The sequence below is a fragment of the Periplaneta americana genome, chromosome 15 (genome assembly GCF_040183065.1).
Source record: "Periplaneta americana isolate PAMFEO1 chromosome 15, P.americana_PAMFEO1_priV1, whole genome shotgun sequence".
Taxonomy (NCBI): Eukaryota; Metazoa; Arthropoda; class Insecta; order Blattodea; family Blattidae; genus Periplaneta; species Periplaneta americana.
The window spans coordinates 67,358,857-67,376,084 of NC_091131.1; the positions used below are offsets into that span (position 1 = coordinate 67,358,857).

A 17,228-nucleotide genomic window follows, 5' to 3' on the forward strand; every position below is an offset into this window, starting at 1 on the left:
ACCAAATGACCCAATTTTTTAAGTTACTTATTTACACAATTTTTGCGGTACTATTCAATATCTACAAATGACTTGCATGATTTTGCTATGCTATTATTTATAAATAATGTCAATATTAAACATTTAAGACGCAACACAATAGTAAAACGTACAGCAATTTGCATTTCATCTGTACATACAAAAGGGAAAAAAATATCTGCTGCTTTTAAGAGGTGTCAAATGTGCGACTATAAGGGAACTGGTAACAGCAACAGAGTTTTAATGTAACATTGCTGGCCATGAACAATTCCCGAGTCTTACAGATGTGTAAGAATACTCTTCAAAATACTTCAGATTTCTCCTGTTGTTCTCACTCCACCACTGCTTTTACTTCGATTTTCATACTCTGTACAGTCTAAAAAGATTGAATAACAAACTGCCTGAACCTATTCTTGTAATTTCAGTGAAAGGAGACATATACATTAGGGAGTGATAATTTAAAATAGGCAACATTTTGGGCTATCAATATTTTTAACTACAGTGAAACCTCTCCTTACGGACACTCCTCATATACAGACAGATTTTTTATGTCCCGACTGAAATAATATAGAAATAATGATAAATTTAACTCTCGTTTACGGACACAGACAGCTGTTTCACAGTCCTAAAGCTTGCTTTACCTCCTGACTGCAGACAGAACTTTGATTTCAAGACCTAATGTGTTAAAAAATGAAAAATTTAGTTTTGAGAACTGTGCAGAAATTCCTTAACATGAAAGAAGACAATAATGGTCTCGTAGGTTACCACTAGCCCATCCAGCTACCCCTTGTTAGCTGGAAGTGGGTGGATAAACAAAATCATAAAATTTAACCTGTCTGATGAGTCCAAGGTTTCCGCAATCGTTAAATTGTATTCAACACATGATAGAGTTAGTAGGATTATTCTCTTCACTTCAATCAGTTGTTCTGTTTCGACAGACATGGCATCTGAATGTAAAGGTTAAGTTGAAAACTGTAAATTACAGTACTGCATAACTGTAGACCCATAATAAAATTGCATAGCACAGTACTGTATTTTTCTTCTTTGGTCTTATCTACTATAGTTCAAAGTTGCGAAGAATTTATGCTACTGTAGTATAATGTATTTAGAATTAAACTACAGTAATACATTTCATTTAAAGTGTTGTTGTTTTCTAATACCAGGCGTTTGACAATAAAGTCATTTGACCTCTTGCACTCCAATATTTTTCAAAGCTATTATCATAACCAGCCAATGAAGCACAGATTTAAAGTGTGAAGGGATACACATTGAATATTATAAATTTACTATTAGATTGGAGAGCCTCCCTCTCAATAAAGGACACTTCCCAGACACGGACAGATTGTTACATCCCTTCGATGTCTGTAAATGAGAGGTTTCACTGTACACGAATACATCATTATGAAATTTAACTTCTTTTAAACAATTATTCGAAACTGTGTATAATAATATTTTTTGTAGGATGGAGGGGAGAACCTTTAGTGTGCGGTTTCCTCACTGCCAACAAATTTATCTTAAAAGAGCAGATGTCTGTCTGTGAATGTGCAGCATTACACTTACGAAAAGGCACTTTTCTGCACCAACAATTTATTTTGTATGCACAAGAAAGAAGTGGTTGAGTAGAGGGGAAGGAAGGAAACCGTAAAGTGAAGTTTATCCTAAACCTATTCTTATAATTTCAGTGAAAGAAGACGTATACATTAGGGGGTGAAAATTTAAATTAGGCAATATTTTGAGCAATATTTATTAGGCAATAATTTAACTATACGAATACATCATTAAGAGATTTAACTTCTTTTAAACAATTACTCGAAATTGTTTATAATATACAACTTATTTGGGGGGGGGGGACTTTAGTGTACCGTTTCCTCATTGCCAACAGATTTGTCTGTTTGTTGATTGCACATCATTAAGTTTACGAAAAGACACTTTTCTGTGCCAACAATTTATTTTGTGTGCACAATGGAGGAGTGTTCAGGCTAGAGGGGGAAGGATGGAAACCGTACTGTGAAATTTATCCTTTTTTTGTTTAAAGAACATTAACAAAATGGTAAATATGATAAGCTTAACTCCTTTCTTATTGAAGCTATTTTCAAAATTCTTGCATAGTTTTTTAGAAAAAATATTTGTCTAGTGCTTGAATAACTTTGAGTAACATTTTGTTCTACTACACTGTGAGAGATGTAAGGTTGTGAGTGACACTGCATGTGCGAACTCACATGTGTGGAGAGTCGGAGTTATCTGGCCCAATAACACTTCATGATCCTTTACGTCACCATGGGTCATGAAGTGTAATTGAGCCAGATAACGCTAAGCCTCCATACATGTGAGTTCACCCACGCAATGTCAATCACAACCTTACATATCTCATAATATATACCATAAATACCTTAATTTTTTTTAAATATTACACAAAAAAGTATGTAACTTTAGAAAAAAAAAATAGAACTGTGAACATGTAGATCCATTAATTCATATACAACTAGATCTTACATACTACACTTCAAAATTATACCAGAATCTTATTCGTATCTCTTTCCTGAGACGAGATATGTCTTCTCTAAGACAGTATGTCAAGAAACTGTACTTATGGGAAATGACAGTTGAAAGTTAGGCTGTCAAAATCCTTCTAATTTCCAAATTGTACCATTAAACGACTCATTTGCATTTGTTACCAAATATACCTCATATGTCATCAAGTATGCAACAGCATATATGGCTCTCTGTAAAACTGCCTCAAATCACATTTTTTATATATTTTTTCATTAGCGTTTTTGGTTTTTTCTTTTATAATAATGTATCAGATGCCATGTTGCGTCATAATTTACGCGTATATCCAGTCTCTCATGAAAATTACCATCCTTCCTCAAAATTTTGTCGGTTTATTTCGAAGCATTCTAACATAAAAAGGGGGGGGGGGAGGAGAAGGACCTATATGTTTTTAGTAATGTATGTTCAAATTAATACACAACAGATTAAAGATAAACAGATTATCGTTAACGTATAGGACTGGGAAATACGAATGTACGTTTTAATCACAGTGAAACTGTCCTCGAATGAGAACACTGGGATTTCAATTTTAAATCTCAATCACAGAAGTGGTATTTAAATTCTGGCGCCAGAAGTTTAATGTCACTGGCAGCACAGATCATACAGTATTCAGAACAACATAACAAAAATGAATCGCCAATATCTTCACCATTCCTCCACTGTTTTGTAACGAACATTATACGTAAAAGTCCGCAGGACATTCAGTCGTAGCCAAATATGCAGCATGAGACAAAATGGGTCAAAATTGACAAACTGTATATCAAATTAAAGATGAAAGTCTCTTTATGAAATACATTCCAAAGTATGTTATTTTTGGGTGTATAGATACCAAAACTGTTTCGAATGTTCTGGTAATCAGTCATGAAACAACAATACAAAAATTATACGCAAGGTTCAAGTCCACATATGCTGCACAAATATCATACATAAATGAAATTAAGCTTCACAAAGCTCCGAATACTCAATAGGAAAATTTTTAGCCACCTTATAAAACACTCCCCCCACCCCAAACATACACAAATATACGTATACACATATTACTGGACACTCAGTGTAACACCAGATTCCTACACCCAACTTACGCGGGTGTCGGGTGTACGAACTGATGAAATTCGAACTTTACAGATCGTAAAGAGTACGATGCACTACTATCTACTGACCATTACGGGTGTATTTTAGCTTACCCACGTGCATAAGGGCCTCCTATCCTCACAGTGTCTTCCATATTGATGCTCGCAGTCTTCTAGCTGACGTAAACAAACGCTTACTATTCACCTTGGGCCTCCAACAAGACTGCGAGGAGCGAGTGTCCATAAATGCACGGCTTTTTGTGTAAAAAGTGCACCACGGATAAGAATGATGCTGCGACCTTGAAGCTTATTCAAGTCGTGTGTGTGTGTGGTTACAAAGCGAATATTACAGCACCTCTACCACCGCCCATCTCAACAAACTGCGGAGTCGCACACAACAAACCCGCTACGTCTTGCAACAACAAGCGAGATGGCTGCCAGCTGCTGCCCTCACGCCCACTGAGGGGCCAACTTAGCGTCATCGTCGACACGGAGATCACAATTCCAAAACGGATATGCATTATTTTACATATAAGATACAATTCCCAGTTTGTTGCCTGGAATTGGGCAGCTCCACGATCAAGTTTCCACTGCAATTGAGAACTCTTGTTCCGATAATCGATTTTTTGGGCCCTGCTATGCGCATCGCATAGTGGCTGAAGGCAGGTTAGGGACTTGATTTCATCCCATCAACACAACCATTCATTACAAGAAAACGCTATCGCAATATGACGACGAGTGCCAAAGAAAAACAATACATAACGTAAATTACAGTTTATATAATTCTTCCGCTCATTTCGATACACACAACTATGCAACTCAAAATGTCGACCTCTCATATATTTGCTTCCAACAGGATCTGCCGTCCATGAACCGAAATTGAATAAAAGAAGTTCAGTATTAAAGTGAAAGTGATACTCAAATTCGAGAAAGTGGGGGCTCCAGCGTCGTAATGAGGCTGATCAATAAACCATGCAAAGTCCTCAGAGGGAGGGGGTGTCGTGACGCGGGATGAAAATCACGACAATGAGTGACAGCAAACATGCCACACCTCTGCCGCCATTGCCGCTCCAAGAGTGGAATCACTGAGCGGCCCTGCAAGGCGCACGGCGGTTTGGCTGGGCGACAAGACTTCGCCCGGGCAAACAGTAGGAGGAGAGAGGGTGGGAAGTCGTCCGCAGTCCCATGATGCAGCTGGCTGCGGGCAAAGTGCCAGCTGGCGGGCTGAAGCGATCATGCGCGTTCCAACGAGTGAAAACGGGAATAAGCTCGCTTGACGTCATTCGCAACCACCGGAGTCTGTCGCTTTCGGCAGGTACATCACAACCCGTCCCGATGGACAATTTTCGCTCGTACTAGGAAAACAAATTTAACCTCGTCGATAATCTCTCTCGACCATGCTCGCTACAGTATGTGTAATACTAGTAAAATTTTGTTTCTACTTCAACAACACAAATACCTTGCGAGTCCTCACGTCGGAAAACTGGTCGGCTCGCAGAACAAGTCTTCCTGCTGGCCTCCCATGCTGGCTCCTGGCCGACAGCACGTAAACTCTATCCTATTCCCCATGTTCCGAGATGAAAGTGACCCAGACCGAGCGAACGAGACCAGTTACTCGCTGCAGGCGGAAAAAGAAGTGCGGCAACCTGGCACGATTACCAGAGTATCCCGGACTGCAATGTTGCCGCGCCGATACAGCTTTCACTGCCGAATTCCGAAGTAGGGGAGGGCAATATTTACTGCAAAACATTAGCTCCACGGACATTCGCAAGGCACGTCTCCACTGCATTTCCGGATCACACCTCCTAACTACATTTTTCATTTATGTTCTGAACTGTGCCACTTAAGTGTACCCTACAACTGGCAATGCCGCTCTCCAGACCTTTCCCCTCGCGCCGCCCTCAGAGGGAGAGGTTGAATGAATCGATACGGAGAACGGCGAAGGCGAATCCGAACCATCGCTGTATACAGACGTAAGGGCGAGTTTCGAGTCACAATGCGTATAAAAATAGACGTAACGTACGCTCACCTTATAGGTGTATTTCCATTAATGCGTCCAAATATTTCTTGGTTACCGGCAGTGAGTAAACAAACAAAAATGTTGTCCAAAACAATGTTCTAATGAATTTGATTCCAATTTACGAATAGAACAACGCTACTTAGCCTAATTTGTTCACTCTACCGAGGTCGCTACATCATCAAGACGACTTCGTACAAAAGTTTCGCTCGACCGGTTTTCCTATTCCATAAATTCTTCCTTTCCTTCTTCTCTGTCCATCCCTGCCACTTCGCCCCGCCTCACTATTCTAGCTTTCTGGTTTCTTTGATTCTTGTCACCAACAAAACGAGTTTTCATTTCAACGTCCGTTTGGTTACCCTACTTGGCAACATTGCAGCCATGTAATAATATCAAAACGGGTGTAACATTTCTAGACTTAACCACTTGTCAAAAATGTTGATTGTCACAATACTCATCACTCATGCATCCTGACAAACAGTACACCACAAAATGTTATTACTCTTAAATTCATTCCCTTCCTCAAATATAATAAATGCGGATGTTGGCAAAGTTACAACATTCATAACCAACAATAAAAAAAAACGCTACACAAGTGACTTATAAACAATATTACAATAGCAGACGACAACCTATCAACATGAACGTGGATATTTGACCTTACCTCGTTTATATTCAGTTCCACACTGCACACTATTTCACACGAACTCGGATATAACCTTCTGACACCAAAATATAACAACAAATCACTTTTTCAAACAAACACGGATTATTCATATTCCCTCCCGACGTTTGAGCAGGTGACCGACTGAGGATCATGGCCGATGTACACATTCAGCGCACGAAGCGACAACGCCAGGTCGGGGCCAAGTTTTTGGACTCGTCCAGTCTGGATCCCATTCGTCATTACGAGCTACTGCGCGGCGCGTACATAACACCAATCTTTAAATATACATTGAAATTGTCAAAGAACATTATAAGTATGAATAACTGGACATTTGTTTACTATTTTAACTAGCCTGCAAATACGTATTAACTATATAGTATTATATTACGTCATATAACGTAACAAAACCTGAACCAAAACATTCCAGAATACCCATCACCCCCTGGCTCGGCATAGACATGGACCATTCCAATACTGAAGGAGCCTTCCCCTACAAAACATTCGTCCTCCGAACAATTCAGTATTACAACGGAGTTGCTTATTTTGTTAATAGAGTGAAACGAACATTAGTGCATAACACATATACAAGAGAAATGCCTAATCGTGTAGCGTTTTATGTTAATTTGTCAAAATGCCAAAATGCTGTCAAATTTGGAACTACACGAATAGTACATCTGAATTTCCCACAATAATAGTAATTAACGTTCACGTAATAAGATACAAATACAAACACGTAAAAATAATTACAGCCATGCAAAACGTAATTATTGTGCTATAATACATAGCAAAACAAATGGTTAGAAATTGATCACAACGTACACTTACTCCAATGTCCAATCGAACACCTTTCACCATTAAAGATTATTTTATACAAGTACATTTGACACTACTTACCTTGATTATTGCACTGATGATTAAAGAACTGGCTGATATATAAAAGACACACTCACTCTCTGCGTCCGCCATCGAAAGATTTGCCACTAAAATTTTGATCTTGGTGACGTCAGATTGTTTAGACCAACCCACCAATCGGCACCGACTTATTTCTATCATTTAAATTGTGTTGTCACACACACCAGTAGCCTCAAATACTCCATGGTACAGAAAATTATAAAACTGGGAAATATTACATATGTAAATAACCACACTAATGTTGTCGAAGTATTTATATTTACTACAATAACAAGTATACGCTGATACAAATTTGAATACATATGCTCTTACACCGCCATGTTAAAGTCTGTTCCATTGACACCAATAGAAAAATATTAATTTACATACTCCGAGAGAAATTTGTTTCACTGAAACACACTTGTAGGTAACTCTTCTTGACAAGGCCTCTGACAAGGCGCTACGCTACAGCATTCAATAAATCCATCGAACCAATGACAATACCGCGACGTGTAAAGATGTTGTAGTTACACGTGTTGAGCCAGTGAGTAGGTTATAGGAATATTGTGTTTCGTACTTGTATGGTTTGCGATGCCAGTGTTAGTAAGAGGTGATTTTAGTTAGGCGTTGTAATCACGTAGTGACAGCAGACTGTACGTGAATAATTCAGTATTTAGTGAACCTAATCTTTCTGATCAACATGAAGCTCTGTAATTTGCTATTTATAATACTTCCACATTGTGTTTTAGCAACAGTAGACCCTAAGAACGTGAGATGTTTAGGTAAGTTATGCAAAAATTGACGCCCTTGATTAGCATACAATTGAATTTCTCTAAAATAAGTTTCTTTATTTACAGTTTGCCGTAGTGTAGTAGAAGAAATTGATAATGTAATCCAGAAAGTTGACCCGAAGAAAACCATGGAAGTTGGGAGTTACAGACTAGATTCAAAGGGAAATCAAAAACAGAAATCCGTAAGTAATGTACCGGTCCGTGTGATTTTGACAACATACCAGTAGTATAAATGTACAATCTCTGGTGCAAGTCTTGATATTTCTTAAACTGTTCATTTTACTATAATTCCAGACAAATTTTGTACTATTTATAACCCAAAAGTTGTCCCCATTGGACGCATATATAGACCTAGGATAGAGCTCCAAACTCTCATGACTCGGCACTGCAGGATGGGCGAAAAATCCCCCAGCATAGGCTGGATTACGATTTGGATAAAAAAAAACATTTCGTTTCATTGTTGCAGGTAAAACATGTTGACTACTGAAAAGCATGTAGAGATCATTTTGCACTGTGAACGTGAAGGTTACTCCCAAAGAAATGTTGCAAATTAATTTACTCGAAAGCATCTGGATTGACTGTCAAATAGTGCACACCACAGTTGGCAGATTGTTCCAAAGATTCAAATCCTCAGGGAGTGTTGCAGTTGCGCCCCGATCAGGACACTCAACACATCTACAGAGGTGAAGGAAACGGTCCTGGCAAAGGTGTATGCCAAAGAAACTTGTTCTTCAAAATGTACCGAACTGTTGTCCGAGGAATGCCCAGTTTCAAGCTTGTTCAGCCTATTGATTTTTTTGGGCTCGCATACATCTTTGCCAGGATCATTTCCTCCTGGGTCGTCCTGATCGGAGTACATCTGCGACACTCCCCGAGGTTTTCACTTTTTGAAGCAATCTGCCAAATGTGGTATGTGTGGACTACTGGCCGTCAGTCCGTATGTCTTCGATTAAATTCATCTGCGATGTTTCTTTGAGAGTAATCTTCACGTCCACATAGCGGAATGATCTCTACACGCTTTGCAGCAGCTGCCTACATGTTTTACCTGCAACAATAAACGAATTGTTTTTATCCAATCTTAATGCAGCCTATGGTGCAGGAGATACATGCTCTGCAACAGTCTACGTGTTTTACCTGCAACAATAAACGAACTGTTTTTATCCAAATCTTAATCCAGCCTATGGTGCAGGAGACTTTTGGCCCATTCTGTAGAATGAGGTGTTATGGCCAGCATCTTGCTCTGATCGACTTTTGTCTCTGGGAAAGATCCGGTATTTATTTTACAGGAGGCTGGATGGACTTCTGGACTGTTAATAGAGAAGTATGGGAGGCCTACATGGTAAATACAGTGCAGCTTTGCCATCATACCCATGATGATTGACCGGCTGTGTGCCTGGTGGGAGTCCGAATTTCTGCCACTAAGACGACAATATGTTGATGCAGCTAGTCAAGACCATTCCCATTCATATCAACACTACGACGTCTATAAATAAAACAGTTTATCTGTAACTTGGCATCTGGCAGTGTTCGTTTAGCTGAGATAGAGAACAGATCGTTTCGTCATGGTAAACAGATATTCATTAAGGGAATGTATTTACATACACAACACGTACATAAAGAATAGAAAATCGTGTGCTTCACGAGGCGAAAATTCAGACGCAAATTTTCTGACAGGCCAGTACCCTCTAGAAAAACAATATTAAGATTATTTAATAGATTCAATGAAACATGTTCTGTAAATGACAGAAAAAGACCACAAAAGCACTGTGTTCTTACGGAGGAAAAACTGAATGAAATTGGTGTGGCATTAGAGCGTAACTCACACAAGTTTCTGAGACATTTAGCACAGCAGACAGGGATTTCTAAAGCATCTGTGGGAGTGACAACAAAATTACTGAAACTAAAACCATACAGAATTTTATCATGTCATGAATTACAGCCCAAAGATTACAGTCGCAGACTTAATTTTTGTAATTAGGTGTTAGAAAAAGTAAATAATGAAGAACTTGATCCCCGATCGATTTTTTTTTCTGATGAGGCTTGATTTCATCTGCATGGTCACGCATTAGCAGAGAACCAGATATTATGCAAGAAATTCCATTATAAGTTTTAACGAGTTAAGTTGTGCGAGCGTGCTTGCCATCTCAGCATCAGAAGCACAGCATGGGCATGATGGCGAAGACGCACTGTATTTGTTGCTAAATAGCAAAACACAATTTGAGTCCAGAATTAGGCTTTTGGGTATCCCACCGTGTCCTATAACTTGCTATTTTCAACATTTCGGAACTACAAACAGGTTCCATCATAGGACAGAAGGTAAGGCTAGAGAGGTCGCCTATTCTGTTAGCTCATTAGACCAGACTAATCCGAAAGGGAAATGTTAAGTTCTAGGACATTTCTGATGTCAGTCACCGTGAAAGCCTAAAAACTCATACAATTTGAGTTACTCCCACTGGCAGCAGAGTTGCAAACAAATTAAGCTTTATTAATAGAAGCTCACTAACTTGAGACTGTGTTACATAGTAGTCTATGTATTTGGATACTGAATAATGATACTATCTGGCAATGAAGCTAACTTCCAGCCCACTAGTAGGTCTGCTGAACAATGGTATGGTTTACTTTTTTATTCATTGCCTTGAATACCCTATGTGAATTAGAATATGTGACTTTAGAAGCTTGGATCAACTTTCTTCCTCTAATAAGGAGGATGAAATTCTAATGAGCTGGACGTTCTTGATTGACTCAAGTGACATAGCAATAATTCTGACAAACTCTCTACACATTATAAATTACATATTTTGTTGTTGTTTTTGTATGACTTTGTAAAACTCCCTATCTTTCTCTCATCCAATAATACAGTCAACGGCAAATATGTTTACATAAATAATTATCGTAGAATATTTTTTTTAAATACTGTCTCTTCTCAAAAATACGAGAATTCCTCCTCTTCTTCTTCTTCTTCTTCTTCTTCTTCGTACGGTCACCGAAATGGTCTTAGCACTTTATTAGTGTTCCATTATACACTTCGGGATTGAACAGGCAAAACAGACTCAAGTGGCCTGTAGAATTGTTTCTTTATATGAAGTTTACTTCTCACCTGTGTGTGATTTCCATGCCTTAAAGTAATGTGCTGTTTTAGTTGATATGCTGCTGGCCAGTTGTCTGGCCATAAGAAAGGTATTCTAACTTACCTACCTTCATTCAGAGTAAATTCTTAAAGTGACCACAACCCAAGTATAGTAAAGCTGAACATTTCAGCTCAAATATTTTCTCTTAATTAATTTGACATGTTCACATATATTTCATTTTCTAAATTTAGTCTATAAAAACAAATTTAAATACAGTCAAGCCCAGCAACTGTTTCCAGTGCTTCTGTCAGCTGATCAGGGCAGGTTCCTCTCTCCACCCCACTACCACTGCTGCTTGCATCTGCAAACTAATGGCGCTTCGCTAGATTAAAACTTACATATCATGTTATATTAATAAATTTAGCAAGTGTTCAAAATGGGAAATTTTTGTTTTGACTATCCACTAAAAATGCCAGTTTGGTTATTCTCATGAGTTTGTCTCCCCATTTCTGCATGGCTGGTGAATCCCTTAATGCTAAGTTTATTTCATCATACCCTTTTTTTTAAATAGATCACCATGTAGAAGATCCATGGTTGATTAAACCTCGTCCTCTGAAATTAGCTGCATCAGTCTGTAGTCTATCCTTGATAAGCAGAAATAAATGCACGCAGTGACTCAGCTAAGAATAAGTGTAGGTTTTTTGACATTCTGTGTTTTGCAATTGAGGACCGTTTTTGCAAAACTTGCTAACTGAAAAAACTAAATTTTACAGGAGAGACAAAAGACTATGGTAAGCAAGTTTTACTGTATATCTCACTTATAGCAGAAAGCAAGTTTTGAAAAAACGATCACACTTTGACACACTACAATGAAGAGAAATAACCCAATTTTACTAAGACGCTTTGGACAACATGTAGAGGCCTGCCTTATGTTAACGAATCCATCAAAATCTCAATTTTGCAAATTTTGCAGTTAGCAAGTTTTGCAAAAAACGGTCCTCAATTGTTATATTCTGTGCGTGAACATGTACACATTTTGAAAACGTACATATAGGCCTACAGGAAAGGAAATCATGTGGCAGAAGAAGGGAAAACTTTAGACAGTACTTTCCTGAACACCAAGTTCCGTATAGAAAAACAGTACTAAATTTAGTGCACAGGTGTAATGAAACAAGTTTTGAAATTATGTGAATTACATCACACAAGATGGACAACACTTCCAGCAACCACTGTGTGGAGGGCGAATTCCGAATGTTATTAATATAACATAGTACATAAGTTTTAACCTGGCATAGCACTGTGAGTTCAAGGGAGTAAGCAGCAGTGGTAGTGGAGGGGTACCTGCTGCTGGTCAGCCGACAGAAACACTGGGAATGTTTGCTGGGACTCACTCTATTTCACCATGATGGCTGCAGTCATAAAGTAACCACACGAACATAGTAGAATATTTTTTTTAATTTGTTCATGCAGAAATTTTAAATGTCTGCTATTGCATTGTCCTAAAATGTTAGTAATTTTTCCTCTTTCAGAATTTACTAATTGACTTTTCTTTTTTTTTTCGTGAAGCATTGGTTCGATTATTTCACGTAGCCTACATCAATTGCACACCAAACCCAAATTTTCACATCGTTTTATAGAACCTCTAGAATGACATACAGATTTCCTAAACTCCAGTAAGCTTACCAGATTTTTCAAATTACAGTCTGAGAACCATGAGCAGTCCTCAAGATTAAAGGTGTATTTGGTAATATCGAGCATTAGTCCGAGAAAAAAAATCAATTTAAGTGAACTGCAGTTCACACTTTGTAATTAAGAATATCAAAGAATGGGATTTCTGTTGCAAAAGTTTCCTTTCATGGAAACGTATATTAAACATTGCTTATGGAGTTTGGAAATTCCTTGCAGCATGCATTTCTCTCTGTCTCTCCCAGGACTGATTTTTTATGAAATTTATGACACTATCTACTCATAGTTTCTTATATCTGAACATCTGTTGGCCACAGTTTGGACATTTTCTTTTCTTTTGCTGTTTCTCTTCTCGACTCTCCGTCTGCAGTTTGAAAACCTCCTTATGTGTGATGAACGTTAATTGTCATCTTGTTAAATAGTGAGCTTTATAATACCGTAATGAAAAATTGGCTTTGAACCAGGACATGATCATGATCAGGGTTCGAATTCTTAGGATTTAACCTTTCTCGCACTTTCTTATATTATTTAACGTTTTAAATCTGAATCCTAATGAAGCTACTACTTCACACGGTGTTACATCTCTTTTTACCAACTTTCAAAACATGCTTGCAATTCTATAATTGTTGGTTAAGTCCACTCGCATATAAAAATTACAGATTTCCCGGCACATAAAATCTCACAGAAAATGTCGATTTTGTAAAATTGTTTCTCTTGTTTCTATTCCTGTTAGAGGCTTAATTTCTCCCCCTTTTATATGTATAATATTGCTCATTGTTTTTTCTTGTTCCGTTTTATACAGTGTTCGCTCTTTCGCCAATGGATCATTTCCCCAGTTTTTTCTAGTTAAATGTGGATTAACATTAAACTCTAGGTTTTGAGACTCTTCAGATAAATCAGTAGGAACGTCTTTCTTACATGGGTTTCCTGATGTACAGTAGGTACTAGGTTTATTATTCATAATTGCTTAATCTACAATTTTTTCGTTTTCATTTGCATTTACCCAGTCTCCATTAATTATAACAGAAGTGTGTAAACGTAGTCTCCAATAATTAGAACAGCAGTCTGTAAGCGTACAGTAGGAATAAGAACTGGCAACACTATGGACTTCACGTGGACTTGAATGGCTGTTATCTTTTATACTAATCTCTAATTGATCAGCACGAATTACTCATTTCGTAGATTGTGATATGTTATCAGTGCCAAAGAAATCCCTCATAAACTTGTATGTTTACAGAAGAAACCTTTGTAGAACCGATGGCTATGATGAAATCTTCATGGACAATAGAATGTAAACAGTGGTTTGTGGAATAGGTTGTTTTCCATTGCTTCCAGGTGTAATCACTTGAGATATTTTTGGAATTCTGTTCTGGTTAAGTTAAATTGTATTTCAGAGGTCGGATACCTATAAGAAGGATTTCATTGATAGATGGTAATTGCAGAGTTTAATTTTGATATGATGGACAAATGACAAATAAAACTTGCCTGGAATTCTTTCATTCAGGGATGGGGCTCTTTTAAGTAAAATAAGTGTATGACACGAGATTCTCAGTTTCTTGTCCCTTGTAGGAGAAACTATACTAAAGATTTCGTCATTCTCTTAAAAATCCATTATTCTTGGCCAGATTTGAACCAGCCAACTAGCCACCGGCGTAGCTCAGTCAGTTGAGGCACTTGCCTGCTGATCCAGAGTTGCATTCGGGTGTGAATTCGATTTCTGCTTGGGCTGATTACCTGGGTGGTTTTTTCCGAGGTTTTTCCCCAATCTTTAGGTGAATGTCAGGTATCTATGGCGAATCCTTGGCCTTATCTCGTCATCACCAATCCCATCGACGCTAATAACGTAATAGTTGATATAGCATCGTTAAATAACCAAGTAAAAAAAACAGCAAACCTCAGAGCTGATGGAGAATATAACTAACTACTACAATATCACTAGGAGAGAAGACGTTTTTTTCAGTATATGTTATATTACAAAGAAAGGAATTAATTCATAACAAATTAACATACCAAGTGTATTTTCGACTTACTCCTGAAATTTACGCAGGTACCCTATGCTCGCTCAGAGATGCACCTAACAGAAGTTTTGGAAACAGTCTGCAATAAAATGGATGACTATGTGAGAGCCACTTACAAGACATCAGGAGAACTAACGCTTCTGCGTCTCATTGGAGCTGATGGACAGATGAACCCTGACCTGAGCCGAGTAGACATTATTCAAGACTCAGATCTCAACAAAAGCCTCAAATTCTATGTGAGTGAATTATAGTTTTAAGGGGAGAAAGCATGATAATTTGTATATTGTTATACTCGTAATATATATACGAGGTGGTTATAATTAAACTGTAGCTACTTAACCTGCTCTGGACGAAGAACTATTAGCCCTAAGAGTACCAAATTCGGTATACCTAATGAAAGTCCAGACTATGTGCTTCGTAATTCTTGTGATTACATCTCACGCAGAATTTATCACCATGTGATGCACAGCAATATACCGACTTTGTCCTCTGATTTTGTTTTTCTCACTTATGCGTTTTTTCTTCAGACCCTCATAAAAAGTATAAATAAAGTTTTACTGTATTTATAATAGAAAGCAGTGTGTGTGTATATATATACAGTGAAATCTCTCATTTACGGACATCGAAAGGACATAACAATCTGTCCTACATTTCTCCTTAAGTTGACACATGTTAACAAGGAGGGAGGGAGGCTCCCCAATCTAACAGCAAATTAATAATGTGCATTATGTATTCCTTCACGCTTTAAATGAAATGTATTACTGTAGTTTAATTCTAAATACAGTATACTGTACTACAGTAAATTCTTTGCAACTTTGAATTACAGTAGATAAGACCGAAAAAGGAAAATACAGTACTCCGCCATGCAATTTCATTCTAGGTCTATAGTTACGCAGTACTCTAATTTACAGTTTTCAACTTAACCTTTACGTTCAGATGCCATGTCTCTCGAAACAGAACAACTGATTGAAGTGAAGAGAATAATCCTACTAACCCCATCATGTGTCGAATATAATTTCACAATTGCGAGAACCTTGGACCCGTCAGACAGGTTAAATTTTATGATTTTGTTTATCCACCCACTTCCAGCTAATAAGGGGTAGCCAGCTGGGCTAGTGGTAACTTACGAGAACCTTATTGTCTTCTTTCACGTTAAGAAATTTCTGTACAGTTCTCAAAACTAAATTTTCCATTTTTGTAACACATTAGGTCTTGAAATCCAAGTTCTGTCTGCAGTCAGGAGGTAAAGCAAGCTTTAGGACTGTGAAACAGCTGTCCGTGTCCATAAACGAGAGTTAAATTTATCATTATTTCTATATTATTTCAGTTGGGACATAAAGATCTGTCCGTATATGCGGAGTGTCCGTATCTTGGGGGTGTCTGTAAGGAGAGGTTTCACTGTAATAATGTCTAACTGTATATTAATTCCTATCTGAAGGGTTGAAGGGTTGTATAGAGATAACTAAATCCTACAACATTTTTATTTCAAGACATATTTTCAGTATTTCTGAGAACATGGTTCTCCTATTGTTATGCAGAACTGTATATGATACTACAAGGAAAGACTGAGGAGTCAATCTTAAACAAATTATCATTTGCTCATTAAGTACTGTCATTTTTTCTAACATGCAACTATATTTTCTGGGTGTTATAGTGTGAAGGCATTGTGGAAGAATATGAAGAGAACATCCTGCGGCTGTTTGGGAGAAATGCGGACAACATCGATATCAAACTGTGCTCCAATGAGGCCAACCTGTGTTCGCACACGGAGTCTGATGCTGATGACTACGAGTTCGAAGACAAAGACGAGTTGTGATGTATGTGTAAATTAGCTGTGGTAGTGTTATTGTTGTTATCGATGATAATGCATTTCTTGTCTGTGAATTTTTTTACCATATTATATTTAACATGTCTTCCATCTTGCCAAAAGAAACTATTTTGTGTTACAGCACTATTATTCCATTGTTATTACAATAAAGCTAGAAAAAGTTGTGACTTGTCCATCTTGTGGTTGTACAGAATCCAGATCAAAGGCTGATGTCACATTCACCTGTATGAATGAAAACTATCATATATTATCACATAATCCTCTTCCTTGTCTAATTCCTCCTTAAGAGTTCTCATTAAAAAATAAACCAAGTTAAATATCGCATATTTCTCCTTTCCTAGTAACATACAATTCAAAGAACAATGAAATTTCCCACTCATTATGTTTTCCGTGCACAAAGGCCCAGAGTCAGCAAACTCACTTTTAACAATAGTTGTTTAAACCTATTTAGTCTAAATATTCCCATTTTTTTAATAGAAAAGTAGGAAAGCTTGAAGACTGAAGTATACCGTGTTTGATGGTCTCATGGCCGGTTTCATCAAGCTTCAATAAATCAATCCAAATGAAACATTAACTAGTGAACATAAAACATTTAACAATTCACTAAAATGCGAGCTGTTCATC

At 37.7% G+C, this 17,228-nt stretch overlaps 2 protein-coding genes across 5 annotated transcripts in view; one reads left to right on the forward strand and one right to left on the reverse strand.

Moving 5' to 3' along the window:
- Positions 1–7,356, reverse strand: part of Sin3A (SIN3 transcription regulator family member A) — an 88,092-nt gene extending 80,736 nt beyond the window's left edge. The window contains exon 1 of one of the 4 annotated variants that reach the window (XM_069847586.1): positions 7,217–7,356. The gene's annotated coding sequence lies outside the window, so the exon portion shown is untranslated. Of the gene's footprint in view, positions 1–3,752; positions 4,492–5,097; positions 5,239–6,319; positions 6,461–7,216 lie in introns of those variants that run through there. The other 3 variants (XM_069847584.1, XM_069847588.1, XM_069847585.1) reach the window with 3 other exon arrangements.
- A 196-nt stretch (positions 7,357–7,552) lies between these two features.
- On the forward strand, positions 7,553–16,777 carry sel (canopy family protein seele). Its single transcript, XM_069847590.1, has 4 exons — positions 7,553–7,995; positions 8,071–8,186; positions 14,806–15,012; positions 16,431–16,777. The coding sequence occupies exons 1-4, from the start codon at positions 7,914–7,916 to the stop codon at positions 16,590–16,592; spliced, it is 567 nt and encodes a 188-aa protein (XP_069703691.1). The 5' UTR covers positions 7,553–7,913; the 3' UTR covers positions 16,593–16,777.
- Positions 16,778–17,228: the final 451 nt, after the last annotated feature.

Bases quoted from the DNA above. Each gene is read 5' to 3' on its own strand.
- sel (XM_069847590.1), top strand. From the start codon at position 7,914: ATGAAGCTCTGTAATTTGCTATTTATAATACTTCCACATTGTGTTTTA. The intron at 7,996-8,070 runs GTAAGTTATGCA...CTTTATTTACAG, and splicing joins TAAGAACGTGAGATGTTTAG to TTTGCCGTAGTGTAGTAGAA. The intron at 8,187-14,805 runs GTAAGTAATGTA...AAATTTACGCAG, and splicing joins GAAATCAAAAACAGAAATCC to GTACCCTATGCTCGCTCAGA.